At 38.5% G+C, this 16,062-nt stretch overlaps 1 protein-coding gene across 2 annotated transcripts in view; it reads right to left on the reverse strand.

The window, feature by feature from the left end:
- Positions 1 to 13,332, reverse strand: part of LOC137796455 (testis-expressed protein 264 homolog) — a 34,701-nt gene extending 21,369 nt beyond the window's left edge. For both annotated transcript variants that reach the window (XM_068594392.1, XM_068594391.1), the window contains exons 1-2: positions 12,926 to 13,332; positions 6,473 to 6,694 (exon numbers count right to left, since the gene is read on the reverse strand). In XM_068594392.1, coding sequence (XP_068450493.1) covers positions 6,473 to 6,694; positions 12,926 to 13,177 — 474 coding nt within the window. In that variant the 5' untranslated portion in view covers positions 13,178 to 13,332. The remainder of the gene's footprint in view (positions 1 to 6,472; positions 6,695 to 12,925) is intronic.
- Between the last annotated feature and the right edge of the window lie 2,730 nt (positions 13,333 to 16,062).

A 16,062-nucleotide genomic window follows, 5' to 3' on the forward strand; every position in this document is an offset into this window, starting at 1 on the left:
CCTCATATTAATGTTGTGTTTCTTTTTGTTTCTGCTTTGCTTTATCACATGATTATTTAGTAGCACAATAGTGTTTCCTCAACAGTACTACACTCTTTTCTGACAGTCCTAATGTTTTACATAGAGGAGGGGGTAATGGAACATAGTATATCTGCAGCCCCTTATAGTCTACATTTCATGTCAAAGCCCTGATGGGGGAAAAAGTGGTTCAAAGGGGCTGAAGGCACAATGAATGACAGTAGTCGCTGCTAGTAAGAACAATCCAGGTGTCACTCAAGCAACAACACTCTTTACACAGATTAACTCAGCCCTGACAAATGAACAAGGACTGTTTGAAAGTCACTGAGCTGAATAAAGCAGTTAAGTCTTAAGCCTCTTTTTTATCTTTCCATTTTCTTTAGTTAGCTCAGTGAGGTCCCAACCCTCTGCACCTTGGTTAGGTGCCCCCACCCTGCGGTTCGACTCATACTTGAATGGTTCAAAATTGGCTCTCGGATTGCTTTTCAGAAAATCCCTCTTGAGGACACTGGAGCAAATTCATTTAATTTGCATGACTGTCTCAACAAAAGACACGATCAAATTGTTGGCAGGTTTTAGCTGACATAAGAGAATGATAACAAAGCCCAGGTGTTGAAAAGAGCTTTACGAATGCAATATGTAGACCTAATAGAGCTAAAACTACAATTTGTGAAAGACTTTTAGACTTTACTTTGGTAAATCATCCAATCACAAAAATGTCAGCAGCAGGTTTAAAAATTATGGAGTGTTTTTAAAGTATGTCCAGTTTGTTTTTGAATGCAGAAAATACATTTCTATTTTATTCCACCCAGTTTTTAACATTTAAAAAAAATTCTGAACATTTTACTTAAGGATTTGGGTAGTCCTAATGCAGCGAGCATTTAATAGGATGGAAGGACTGGAGTCAAAAGACTACAATAGTTGTTATTTACAGGTCTTTACTGGTCACTTTATTTGGCATATGTTCACTGTCTCTGCAGGGAGAACATTTAACAACACAATCCCAGACTGACAACATCAAAGTAGCCCGCATGCATCTACTACGCATTTGCTCGATCTTCACATCCTAAGTGATTGATAAAATGGCCGTGAGCACAAAACAATTTGTCCCATATCTAAAAATAACTAGCCTTCTTAAACTGTAATGCCACCCTGCCTAATCTTGATTCAGAGTGACAGTGCAACAGAGGATAAAGTTTGGATCAGATCAATCATATGTAGATGTGACATTTAACACCAACAGTAGATTCCCAGCTGCTGGAGGATTAAAGCCATGTTTGAACATTTGATGGGCAAACTCCACAGAGCGTCCCGTGGGAAGAGTTGGCTCGCAGGATCGTGATGCCACATACTTGATGAAAGAGGCCCAAGTGTTTTGTACATTATTATAATTATTCGGTTAAAATTATAACCACATACCAGAAGTATCGATTCTATTTCCGCTAATGTTTTCTCATTGTCGGAAGAAGTAACATCTGCTAATCGAATGTCCGAGGTCTTAAACTTAACCCTTTTTTATTTTGCACACAAAGTAATTACGCAATTATTTTCATTATAGAAAACTTCTTAGTAATTTCACATAGTTTTAAATCCAACCAATGCCTGCCGTTTGTGATTACAAGACAATAGGAGGGAATTAGACAAACGGCTTAGGATATTTAACAGGTGTGATATACACAAACATTTATAGAAATTATAGATAGAGTGAGGGGCTCATGCGTTTTAACGTTTTGGAGTAAACTAGCTCATACCTTTAATAGTAACAGTACTGACTCTTGCTAGATGAATCTTAATGATTTTTATGATATTGTAAATATGTCAAATTTAACTGACAGAAAACAAAAAAGCTAATTAGGTAAATTCTACAATGGCGCATGGTACTTTTAAAAACTTAAAAAGAGGTTCAATTCAATATCACATTTTAATAGAAGTAATTGATTTTGCAGATGGAAATGTATACATTCATACAAATTAATAGTTTTCGAACCTTAACCACATGGCTTGGACCCTGCACCTCATTAAGGCTGATTTATACTCGGGTTTTACGCAGAGATGCAAGCACGCAAGACACGCAAGGGCCCTGTTACGTAGTCCCATCAGCCATTTTGCGTGCGTCACCCAAAATTTCTGACTATCCATCAAAACTACGCAAGCCGTTCGCAGCCCGCAAGATTGTGATTGGTCTGCTAACCACATCCTTTCTGAGTCTCGCATTTCCGGTTTCATAGCATAATACCGCTATTTTTAAAAGCCATAGCAGAAACACAAACAATGGATCCCGTTGAAGAACGTTTGGCTGAAGAGGTCCGAAAATATGATTATAAGGACACGCAGATGGCGGTAAATTCTTTATGGGAGATATCGGTGATCGCCGGTGTGCAGGTCGACTCTAAACGGTCGTTGCGCCACCTAGTGTTCTGGCGTATGGAAAACGCACGGGAAATATAAACCAAAACGAGTCTGACGATGCAACTGCGTGGCCAGCCGCAGTTGTAGTTGCAAGAGTATATATCGCCCTTCAATGTCATGAGTTACAGCTGAAACAAACACAAGACATGTACAACTTCTGAATACTCAGATACAAGGTTCTACATGCAAAGCATCCTTATCGACTTTGGATTTTACTTCAATTTCTCCCCATAATAGCCATTTTTTACTGCTGAGAATAAATTGTTTTATGTTCTTTTTTCTTCCTGATAAGAATATTTTCAAGACACTCCCAGAATTACAATTAGATATAAACCAGACCCTAAATCTTTCACCATATGCTGCTGCCCCCATTTTACTTTGCCCAGCACATAACCTTTTCTGACCTTTCTGAATACACATCACCTTTTGCTCAAAGTCTGCATGTTTAACAGGCCCTGCGGACTAGCATCTGTGCACTGCTTTGCATCACTCTCGCCCCATGTGGACAACACTAATAAGAATTGAGAGAGGCAGCCCCTTGTGTCCCAAAAGTGAGGCTTTAATCTCCATTGTGCTGAGGAAGACTTGGTGATCACTGTCACACCATGTGTGTCAGTTACTAAAAACGGTCATTTTTTAGGGAACAAAGAAAATCGTACTTTATATTCAGCCCATAACCTCGGTGCTGGCAAGAAACTTCAGTGCCCTGAAGCGAACAAATGTTCCATCGTCTGTCTTTCACAAACCTTCAGATCTCAGTGAATGTCAGCAATATTATTTTCCCACTCCAGTCCCCAATCCAGTCTGAAGACCTGGCCACCATGCTTAAATCAAATCTCAAGATGCCAAGGCGTCTGTGATGTAGCCCACCAATAAAGAGCCAAGGCACAGAAGAAAAACACAGGGGCCAATCGATGGTCCGACTTGGCAAATATCAGGCCCAACTGTGGGCCAGCAACTCAAAGTGTCTGACAGACAGAAATTATTCTTCCATGACAAGCCAGGCATGCTAAATGCTGATGAGCTTGTTTGAAAAGGTCTCACCACTTGGGATATTCAAAGTGTCAACAACATCAACAAGCATGCTTTATTCACAGAAATGAATCCATTTAGAGCCGTTTATGCCGCTTCTGTTAAAGGTGAGCCATGTTTTAGTTTCAATACTGTTTTTGAATTTGAGACAGGAATGAACTACTCATAATAAAGTTAAATGTTGTAGTGTTTCATAATGTATTTTGAATGTTTACTGGGCGTTTGCTGCACATATGCATTTCAAATATGATACAATAGGTTGTAAAATTTATAAAGGAGCATGACAATACAGGTAATTAATGTAGCACCTTTAAATGCTCTAACAATTTCTGAATGGAAAGTTGGTTTAGTTAGTTTGATGACAGAGAAACGCCTGGATTTGCATGACAAAATACACTGCCTGGCCAAAAAAGTCATCACCTGGATTTAACTACTACTGTACAAGCCTGTGGGGGCAATGCTATGATCTGGGGTTGCTGCAGTTGCTCAGGTCTAGGTTCAGCAACAACCAGGTTCAGCAATGACCAGGTTATTCTGTCAATGGATTTTTTCTTCCCTGATGGCACGGGCATATTCCAAGATGACAATGCCAGGATTCATCGACCTCAAATTGTGAAAGAGTGGTTCAGGGAGCATGAGACCTCATGTTCACACATGGAGTCCAGACCTATACCCCATTGAGAATCTTTGGGATGTGCTGGACAAGGCTTTGCACAGCGGTCAGACTCTACCATCATCAATACAAGATCTTGGTGAGAAATTAATACAACACTTGATGGAAAAAATCTTGTGACATTGCCCATTTGACCTTTTTTTTGGGGGCGACTTTTTGGCCAGGCAGTGTATATGTCTGTCCCTCTCTGACTATTGTTCTGAGTGTGTTCAGTAACATAAGGATTCAATTAGACTTCATCCGGCAATGCCGGCTCTCACAGAAGACCAGGTTATCTGTGTGCAGGTGCACTCCGGGTGAATACTGTAATATAAGAGAGTCTCCAGGAGTTTGAATATTACAAGAAGTAAGACTGACTTCATTTCACCGTGACATCTTTCTTGAACTCACTCTCAAGATTGTATTATTCAAATAACCACATGGCTCTATTTTAATAACACAATATGACAAATGTACTATAGAGCCAGAAAAGAAAGATTAAAGTTGTAACTGCCCAACCTACGATTTACACCAATAGATGTCATGTTACATACATTTTAAGTGAAACAGATTTCCTGAGCCTCTAAACATGATATGTGCTGTCTAATGAATTCACATAATATCCAGCTATCCAGACAGACAGATCACTTGTCATATGTTGTTCCATATTATTGTACCTTCTTTCGTAACAGGTCAATATGAAAGTTGCACATCAATAACAGATGGAGGGGCGATACAAAGAAACAGCAATCCACAGTATATGTGTTTACTGCAGTTAACACATATACTGTACGCTTAATTCATAGTTTGCAACATCTAGCTTAAACTAAGGCAGTCTAACAAACAGCCTGCAACCAATTCTTCCCTCATGAAGGTTATAGAGTTCAGTTTTGTTGAGAGTATTTAAGTTAAGAGTCGAGTGAAGAGTTCAGTTTTAAGGCTTTTCGTGGCGCCGTTGCATATTTTATCCACCCCAACTACACCAGCAGGATTTCTAAGAAACATTTTCAACAAAACCAATGTGATTTTTTTAAACTAATATATAAACTAATATATATATATATATATATATATATATATATATATATATATATATATATATATATATATATATATATATATATATATATATATATATTATTTCTATTGGACTGTATTATTTTAGCTGTACTGAATAAACTGGCAAATTAATATATTTGAAGAAAACCAATATAATTTCATGGAAGTTGAGTAAGTGGCCATCATACTGTAGTAGCTGTTATTCTTCTGTCTGATTCCATAAGTATCAATTTATGTCACAGATTTAATGGGAGGACTCATTAATTATAAAATGCAATAGTACCTCCAATGATATGGAGCTAAACAACTACAAATGACTACAGCCAGTGAGTGTTGATAAAACACAGTAAATGATATGTAGCAATATAATAGAGCTAATAAAGGAGACCAGTTACCACTTTAATGGCTGTGAAGCTGACCCCTTTGACAGGCTAAGAGTCAGTGGAGCAGAGCCGGATTTAAACAGCGTCCAAACAGATGGTAGAGGCAGCCAGTCAGGACGCACAGACACATTCCTCCAGCAGCAGCAGCAGCAGTAGCAGCAGCAGAGTGATTGAGGCAACCTGTGGTGTTGCCACCTGCTTCAGCACACTGCATAATTAAACCACATCCACTAAACTCCTGGCTCAACACAATGACTCACTTTCCCAGCATCCCTCAAGCGGCCCTCAGCGAGATCATTCATCAAAAAGTGCTGAAAAGGAGCTCAAATTGTTCTCCTTCTCTCTCTTGCTCTGTCTTAAAGTTCTCTCCACGCCTCCGTCTCCTCTCCGAACATACATCTCTTCCTGCTGCACTACCTGACACCTCCCGACACTTCAGGCGATGTGAAAAAAAAGCATTCGACATGTTCAGCTTTCAACGAAACACAGCTGCCTGAAAACACACAGTATGACTCAGATGTACACGTGCCGATCACTGGGTTAGATACTGATCATTTCTTTCACGTAAGCTCACCGTTGTTAGCAATGATTCATCCTATCATAAACACACACATCTCACGTTTCCTTTCCGGTTGTCCGATTCCTAAAATTAGCATACAGGCATTGAATGGCTCATAATGGTTTTCTATGCAGCTAGCTGCTTTGCACATTTTTTTTTTTTTAAATCGTCCTTACTCAGTCAAAATAGAAACACTTACAGCATGTTCATGTAAATTTCCTTTTTTTTTTTTTTTTTTTACAGTTATCATATTTTCCTAAATGGAGCACTTGCCTTTTCTTATAAACACATTAGGTGATGGAAAACAAAAATCAAGTGATAGGGATGAGTAGAAAAGAGCCAAAAGCCCCTGCACAATACCTTGATGTAGTACTCAAGCTGTGGGTAAACTCTTCTTATTCCCAGGAGCACAGAGAAAATCGTCCTGTGGGGGAACGAGGTGGTGACCACGTGTGTGACTTCAGGAAAGGAACAGACTTTGAAGCCAGACTTCTCATAGCTCTTTAAAAGTTCCTCATCTGCCTTGTTTTCTCCCTCGCTGAGAATACTGCCGAGAGCACAGCGACACTGTGGACCCGGCACCTAGAAACAAGAAAAAAATGAAAACATATATAAAAAGTTGATCAAAATGAGAATATACAAACAAAATAAACTGAAAGACTTGGATAGCTATATATTAACAGAAAAAGTAAAACTGCTGTAGTCTTATCGGGATTTTACCTATTCTCCTCAATATTGTGATTCTTCCTGCATTAATTACACAGAGCCTCCAATATGACAACAGCAGCACTGGCAGATTATTGTTTTCAGAACAATTCTTAATGTTTGCTAATGTTGTTGTGGATAACCTAATTGCACCAGTGCATCTCCCTGAGAAAAAGGGGGACACTTTGAAGGGTCATTTTACCCGCAGTAATGTCAACATTTCCAAAGTTTCTGAAGACTAGCGAGTCGTGATGCAAGATAGTCGTGTGAGCAGTGCACATCGCATGTAAAACATACAATGTGATGTGGATATATTTTTTGATATCAGCCAGGTACTAAATTTAAGGAGAATTTATTCTCATTAATCTGAGTGCTAATTGGACCATTTGGCAGTGCAGCAATTATTGCTCATTGCTCCATTCCGAGCACCCTGGTGCCCATTAAAAAAAAAGAAGAAAAGGGAGACACTCTTTACAAATGAATGCTCCTGGGACATCCAAGACTTTCTCCCCACTGTGCTGAGCTGAGATCCGCCAAAGGCTCATGTAATAAATAAGATGGAATTGTCCAATTTGTCCATAAACCTATCAATGCTACGCTTCTAGCACAGCCACTGTGTCTGAGAATGTCTATTTTTCTCCTCTATTCCTCCACACGCAAGGCCAGTCAAGGGTGGAAGTGTGGAATTCCCTGTGCAATGCGGACCAGGCTAATCACGCACACACTACAGCACATTCAAAGTTTAAAACACACGCACACACACAGAAATACTGCAAGATGCGAGAGATATGCATGCATCCGATCCAAGATGTGTTTGGTATCCGCAGATGAACAGAGTAACTTATTGTGAGTATTGTTCATAATATGGTGTAGGAGCAAACTTAGCTACTAGACTGATTTTGTGAATTTAAATAATTCTGCGGTTAATTCTGCGAAAACATTATCCATTTTGAATCTATACTACAATCATAATGGATAAATAATCCATTAGCCGGGTTATTCTACTAAAAGTATTTCACTGAAATTTTACTACTGATTGATTGAATTGGTTTGAGTTATTTTTAAGTAACAAATACCCAAACACTCTTTTTCATTTTGCAGCTCTACTAGCAGAAAAATAATCTTTAGTTCCAGTCAAATTGTCAGGGAAATAAACACATTCAGTCCGTGGCCAGTTCCTAAGCATTGCTTTCTCTTGCCATTGGTGTAAATTATAGATTTATACTTCCATGAGTCATGAGTTGGTATTGTTGTCATGCATGAAGCAACAAACACACGTCCTCATGAATGATACTCAAGGATGAAACTTCATCAAAAGCACAATATGGCTTTGTGCCATATTGTGCTTTCAATGGTCAGTGGAGATATGAAGGACATATTCAATAAAGACACACAGAAAAAGATATGAGCTTCATCAAATGTCCATAATCCCTAAATAAATCTAGTCACCACTCTAAATTAATAGTTCCTCAAGTCAAAAGAAGAATCAGGTTCTCAGTAGAGCAGGCCAAATAAAAATCTAATGCATCAACATGAGTTCATGTCTTAGCTGACACACTAAAATAAATAAATAAATAAATATATATATATATATATATATATATATATATATATATATATATATATATATATATATATATATATATATATGTGTGTGTGTGTGTAAGTAAAAGTGCATTTGGGAAACTTTACACATGAGGATATTTTTGACACTTTGGATGTTTTGGGGACTAACAGTGGGGAATCGGCGCCAAGTGGATCCATTAATCATCACAGGGCTCGTCCAGATCAAAGAAGCAGCGCAAGAAGCACAAGCCTCCGTCCCCAATCTTTGTTTTGCTACTCTGCACTCATCAAGACACAAGTGTGCTGTCTTTTGAGGTTTCTTCAATACCCTGACAGCACATCTGAAGCAAAAAGTTTCCGAAATTCAACTAAAGGAACAACGGCTGTGTCTCAGTTGAGCATTGGCTGACTTGACTTTGGTATTTTTTACAAAGTGAGAAAGGAAAACCATCTGCACCAACATACAAAGTACCACACTCGCATTTAGAGAGGCTTACATTTCACTTTCTGAACATTATCAAAAGAGATTTTCCACCATTTCATCATTCACCGCAAAGTCTAACGTTCGGACAGATACATATTTCCTGACCGGGCCCTGCTTTAAGCAGCCAAACCCATAGCTGTCATGGTATTGTGACCCAAAACATGGGTCGGGCAGACACACATATCATTCCACCACCATGCCACTTGTCACACAGCTTTTTATTTAGACACTATGTCTCAAGGACTGCAAACCCTGACCCGATCGCTTACTTGGAATATAAAGTTTGACAGAAAACTCCACGATCCACCCACGATGTCGCCCTCTGATGCTTGTCACAGTTGAACGCAAAAGGGGGGGAAGAGAGCTCTCGGGTAGAGGTGAAGTGGGAGCACTGGGTCAGAAACCCCCCCGGCTTTGAAACTGTGAAGAGGCTGGCAGTGGAGAGGTGTTTAGTGAGCGGGGCCCAGAATATCTGTTCGCCGTTTGAAGGCACAGACAGAGCTGCTCCAGCCCCGTATCCATGGCAACCATCTGAAGACCAACTACAGTCCTTGTTGAGGTCTTTTTGTTTCTCCGGTGGAAGTGATTAAAGGAGGTAAAAGTGAGGAGAACTGAGAACAGAGGATGAGACTAGCCACGCTGACACTTATGCTCTGTCAGCTGCACTTTTAGAAAAATCTTTCTCACTTCAAATATCAATGGACAGTATCTCACTATTTAGACTCCAAATACCAGTCCTCCGATCTGAGAGCACTCTCTGGGACGCCGGCACTGAATGGCATCGTGAGGCTCCGACGCTAATGAGCTGAGATCATTACGCCAATTACTTTAACTTAGATCAGGACTTGGCTGTGACTGCAGAGGAACTAGGACCCATTGCTAGCTTAATTGCCAGCTTGGGAAAAAAAAAAGAGGATGAGCATAACAAAAGTGTTTTTGAAGCAGAGCGGAGGAGCAGAGTCCTGAACTCTGTTTGCATACCATCAGGTTGTTGTGCATCACGCTACAGCAAGGAGCGCCACTTAAGTCAATACTGTTGAAAGATGCAGTGCAGATATCAGCATATTTCAGAGACAGACAATACATACACATGTTAGTTAGACTGAGCAATTTTTTGTAGTAATTTTTCCAGAGTAACTATTATTTGCCTCTAAAAGTAGTAATATTTCATCATTTTGGAGTGCAATTACAAGCTGTAGCCAAGGAGAGTAAGAGCAAATATTCAGAATAAAATCTATCGGAGTAAAATAGCGCGACCACGCCCATTACGGTTCCTTAAGCCCTGTTTTCATGACAGTTAATGGATGGAAGAGAGTTGAAAACCATCCTATATAGAATGATATTTATAGTTCAATTTAAGTCTATATAGAATTGAATCTATTTCTATATAGATTTCAATCTGATTCTAGTAACTATATCATCGTGTAGAGTTAAATATGAACACTAACGAAAACATACTCTGAATTATTAAGTCTGACGCAGACTATTTTGACTGGGATCAAATGTTATTTTTGTACATATGTACTTTTTTTTCAATTTGAGTCAAATTTATTCTGACAAATTCACTGTGAGATACAACAGCATAGTCAACAATGTTTTGGTCCTGACTATTAGCTCTTCCTTCTGCAATATTTCTACTAAAATACAAGTATGTAACATGGGAAGAAAGAAGCACTAATAGTGGCCAACCACCACGCTGATTCATCCTTCCACTCAGCTAGAGCTGCCAATTTGTAACTGTAAAAACTAGTCAAACTTTATTATCCCACTGAGAGGAGTGTGGTTGCAGCAAGGTATACAAACACAGTCTTTATAAAAACATAATCACATAACACAACTGGACAAATCACAGGGACAAACGGTACAGAGACGAGATAACACATACAAATGCAGGCACCTAACTACTGTGCAAACAAAATATACTTTGCATAGTTTTGTCCTCTGAACAGGAACTCTTTATCTACGGCCTGAAGGTAGTAACTCACACTCCCTCTGCAGAGAATCATCAGGACAGTCCAATGTGGTCTGGCCCTTTCTGAGGACCTGCCGATAGTAGAGGTCAAAAAGCTACAGCTGACTCACCCCAATAACTTTTTTTGTTAATTTGTAACTCTGGTTGTTGTTGCCACAACCACATTTTCCTTGGAATGAAACAAATATATATCCATCCTATCCTAACTCTGCTGGCCACTTTGACAAGCCGGTGAAGTCTTTTCTTGTTGGTCAGATTTAGCCTCCCAAACCAAGTGCACAATACAGTAGGATAGAACAGATGCAGAGAAATTTATATAGAACCGAGTCCTAATTGCAGTGCACATTCAAAGAGTAACATTTTCTTAAGAAGTATACGTTGTTGGACCTGATTTGACATGTGTATGTCCATTTGGTTGAAAGCTTAGCTTGTTGTCAAACACAGTAAAATACTTTTCCCACCAGGTCAATTTAATTCAGGATCCAATGTTTAATACTACAACAAGACAATAAATCCTAGCTTCCTGAAGGTTTTAACGCTCAGTTTTTGTTGAAACTAATTTAGAGAGGAGTCAGTTCAACTTTAGGGTCATATTGGAGGCTGCATTCTGTGGTGCATTAAGTGGTATTGTACTGTACTGATGTTTCTATTTTTTTGTCCAGACAATTTACATCAATAATAGTAGGATCAATAGCAGAAGCAAGGCTTTATATAATTATCTATGAAAACTATTATTGTATGATTATTAATTAAATTATTGTTTAGTTTGCTTTAATAACAGATTATCCAATACATCTTGAAGATATCTGATCTCATCTATGGCTCTGCTTTCTATCGCATTCTCTCACGGAGGTCATAAAGAGTTCTGCAGTTCGCTGCGGGTGTGACCGCCAGCTCACCCACAGTGTTTTACATTCGGATATAGTATTTTCTACAGATCCCCGTCTGTTACCTGAACCTCCAGACCCTCCACAGCGCATCAAACTGTTTAAGTACTTCAAGTTACTCCTCGTCTCATTCCTTCTCGTTCTGTTTGGGCAGTGCCTTTTGAAAATACAACTCAAGCTGGCTTCTCTTCAGAAAGTGGGAGCTAGCACTGCATGATTTTGGAGACCCCAGGGAGTAAGCAAGATTCATGCATTGGGAAAACAGATCCAGCAGATAATATTTCCTGCTGCTTATAGACACTGAGATTTTGGGATGGATGGAGTTCACACAGGTTCAGAATGTAGGAAAACATCTCACAAAGAGACCTGACGTATTATCTATCGATCGATCGATCGATAGATAGATAGATATAGTAAATCAAATACAACCCACACGGGAAGTTGTTTCATGGAATACGTTTGATGATTAATAAATACACTATAACACTTCACAGCTGTAGTAGACTCCCTAGTGGCTGATTTGCGTTGTGAACCTTCATCATACAACACGTCACAAACCGTACACCAGTCAAAACACATACATCACATCAGCAGGAATTTGACTGAAACTACTGATGACTAATTAGCACAAGGATATTTCTGAAAGAAGCCCAGCAGATAAACTCAACAGATCTCATTCTGACTGTGAAATTAGCTAAAAGACTTTAGGATGCATTTCAGCACCTTGACAAATGTAATTAAACAACCATTTGTTGATTGCATGAATAATGTTATTAATAATGCTAGTAGTGTTTATATATATATATATATATATATATATATATATATATATATATATATATATATATATATATATATATATATAAAATTTGGATTATATTTCATGGCATTGATTATGATAGTGTTCGAGAAAACACAAATATCAGTCAATGCTAAAAGTCTAAAAAAGACTGACAGGATGTCTAAATATGACTAAACTGACTATTTATTTCACTGGATAAATTAAATTATGTTAAACACCAGCTGTCACCTCACTGGTTTTAGGAGAATGGAGTTATCGCCATCTAGCGGTCGACTTAACAACTTACTTTACGTCGTAAAATCAGCCTTATTTTTAAGATAAAATATTGAGTGAATGAAGTAAACCACTGGGGGAAAGAAACATATGTTCCAGTAAATGGTGTGGAATGAATATTTACCTTCTTAGGGTCATCATAAAACACTCCGACACATGCAAGCTTTGGTCCAATACTGAGAGACTCCTTGAAAAGTTGCCAGCAGTTTTGGTATGGCCCTTTTTTGAATTTGTAGACGAACGTAATCTTCTTCAAGGGAGGAGAACCAGTCAGGACGGTTACGTCTGAGAGCAGACCCGAGTACAACACGTAGCCAGCTGCGGTTAGAAGACTAATCAACAGGCTAACGGCACACAGACCGAACCAGTCCAGCATGATCGGCGGGATAGCTAGCGGCTCAGCGGGAACCGGTATTTAACTTCTTCTGGGCCCTTAACACAGTCGTTACAGTTGACTGAAGCGTTATCAGTCTAACATTTTTTTTGCACGTGTTTGGTTGTTCTTAGTTGTCCTTGAATGAACAAAAAAAAAGATACCAAATATTACACATTGCACGGTACTTCCTGGAAGGTACCATCCAGGCCGATTTAGTGGGGTGGACTCTGGCACAGACACACTCCTAAAAGTAAACATGCCCATGTCGAAAACATTTTCAAAATCCCAATTGGTACCCTGAGTGACTGAGGGTGCGGTGTTTACATGGTGATGAATCCTTGACAAGTGCAAACGTTTGCAACCCACATTAGTGTGATGCCCATTATTGACACTTTTATTCATGTTTGTCATTTTGAATGGAAGCTCGAGCCAGTGATCTGTAGATGTACAAACCAAGGGTCTGCAAAATGATTGAACCTATGTAGTGGTCTGGACACTGGGATTAACTCATTTACCTCGTGCATCTAACAATTAACATACATCATGGCAACCTACTACATGAAATGGTCCATTGGGCCAGAGACGAATTGCAATAGTAACACAGGTAAACATGTATTTAGTGATTTTTAATATGATGGACATTCATCAATACATCAATTTGAAATAATCAAGCCTTGAGAGTTGGGTGACATCTGTCACGCCCCATATGAAGGTAGGGTTGGATTTACATCAAACTTGCCTACCTTAAACGCTAGCTTAAGCTACCATAGTCCCTTTGTATTTTTACGACACAAAATAAAATGTGCAATATCACCAAAACCCTAATCATACCAACCAAGGACTACAGACTGGAAATTAACTGCAAGAAACAACCATAATAGCAACATGTCAACATATGTCTTCATCAACATTTGTTTTGTAATTTATGTTATCTGAAAAAAAAGATTATTTCAGGAAAAGTACAGTTGATTTGTATATTGTGTAAAACCAAAATACACATATCACATGAGATTTACTGTCAACTGAATCTGTTTTCCCATTTATAAATGGGTGACAGAGTGACCCGAGCGCAGGGGTGTCAAACTCGTTTTAGTGAAGGGGCCACTTGCTGCCCATTTTGATCTCAAGTGGGCCGGACCAGTAAAATCACAGCATAATAATGTATAATTAACAACAATGTTTCTCTATGTTTAAATCATTGGTGAAGGCTTTTAGATGATAAACTCTATTTTAAGGTCTTTCAACAATTACCTAGAAACATAAAGACCAAAAATTCAGACATCAGCCCTCGGTTTATCTGCCTGGGCTCTCTTCTGCAGATTCCTTCGCTCCATGACGTGATCCATGTTTAACGACTTCTAACACAATAATATCAGTGCTCACATAAATTGTGACTGTGGATCAATGGTTTGCATGTCCGTCTTATAAGCAGAGGATCAGAGGTTTGAATTCCAGCTCTGCTAATTTTGTTCTTAAAAATATATATATATATATATATATATATATATATATATATATATATATATATATATATATATATATATATATATATATGAAGAACAAAATTAGCAGAGCCGTATGTCTGACACCCCTGCCCTAGCCTGTCAATAGTGTGTGATTCTTTACAATAAGACGAGGTATAGATTTCATTTATATATTCTATTTATTACAGTCATGACATTTAGAATGATGATAAAGCAGCAGTGAGATACGTCAAAAGCAGTATCAGCAAATTATACTTAAATTATCAAAACTAAAACTCACATACAGCAGAATGTATGTGCATTGATGAAAGGCCTAATAGCATTATAGTCTACTTATAGAGGTAGAGCTAGGATTATTTTAGGCTGATCAGTAGTGCATTGTGTCCCAGATTTTAAAACTTGATCATAGACATTGTATGTAAAAATCAGACTCTGCAAAATTACCAATATCTGCAGCTGTCAGATAAACAGTAAAAAGCACATTACTTCCTTCTGAAATGCAGTAGTGGACTAGTTTAAACTGGAAACATCTAATTGCATACTGCCCATCTGTATTGTATTTTATGTTTCTGTTTTATAAGAGGTGAACTGCACGAATGATGAAATCCGGGTCTCTGAAGTATGTCCGTCAAGGGAATGCCTTTTAACCAAAGTTCTAGCGCCTTCAGAAGGTGAATGGAGGATGCCCACCACTTGTTTGTGTATCTGAAAGAAAAGCTTCCTTTCCCCTTATGACGCCATGGCTCGCATGACTGATCCAAAGTTCATCATTTGGAGTTCCTTCAGTAGGAATGACATCTCCTGAAACTTTGGGAAGATCCTGGTCGGTCCTGTTGGGGAGCCTTACAAGCGCTGCAGCAGAAATGTCGTCGCCATTGATATTGAGGCAGATATTAAAGAATTATTGAAGAGCTACTGAAATAAAGTGTACAACACACACAGATATCCGTTATGACCAGCCCGGACAACAAGTTGAATCAGTGGAACTACTACTTGATCAGGTTGTTTTTTCCTTCACATGTCAATTGCAACAGTGTATCCAGTGCACTGTCTCTTGTGGTTGTTCAGCTTATTTACTCATGAAGACAGTCTTTAAAACCTTTTTGTGGGGAGTTTCTGTTTAGCATGTAAAAGACTCTGCCTGTATAACTCATACATTGGATAGACTTAAAGAGCATAAATTAGCATATGATGTGATATAAAATGCTACTATAATTTTAATAGACTGCATACATACATAGAAACACAATTCCAGTATAAAGTGAAGTTACTTATCTTGATGTAGTCTTTTAAAGTACTACTACATTATACAGAAATACTCTACATAATAAATAGTTTTGACAGTTATATTTCTTTTGCCGGTTTAATATTATACATTTTAAATGTTACCTGGCGAGAGTA

The sequence above is a fragment of the Clinocottus analis genome, unplaced genomic scaffold (genome assembly GCF_023055335.1).
Source record: "Clinocottus analis isolate CAN_PGR_092001 unplaced genomic scaffold, fCliAna1.0.p SCAF_3, whole genome shotgun sequence".
NCBI lineage: Eukaryota > Metazoa > Chordata > Actinopteri > Perciformes > Cottidae > Clinocottus > Clinocottus analis.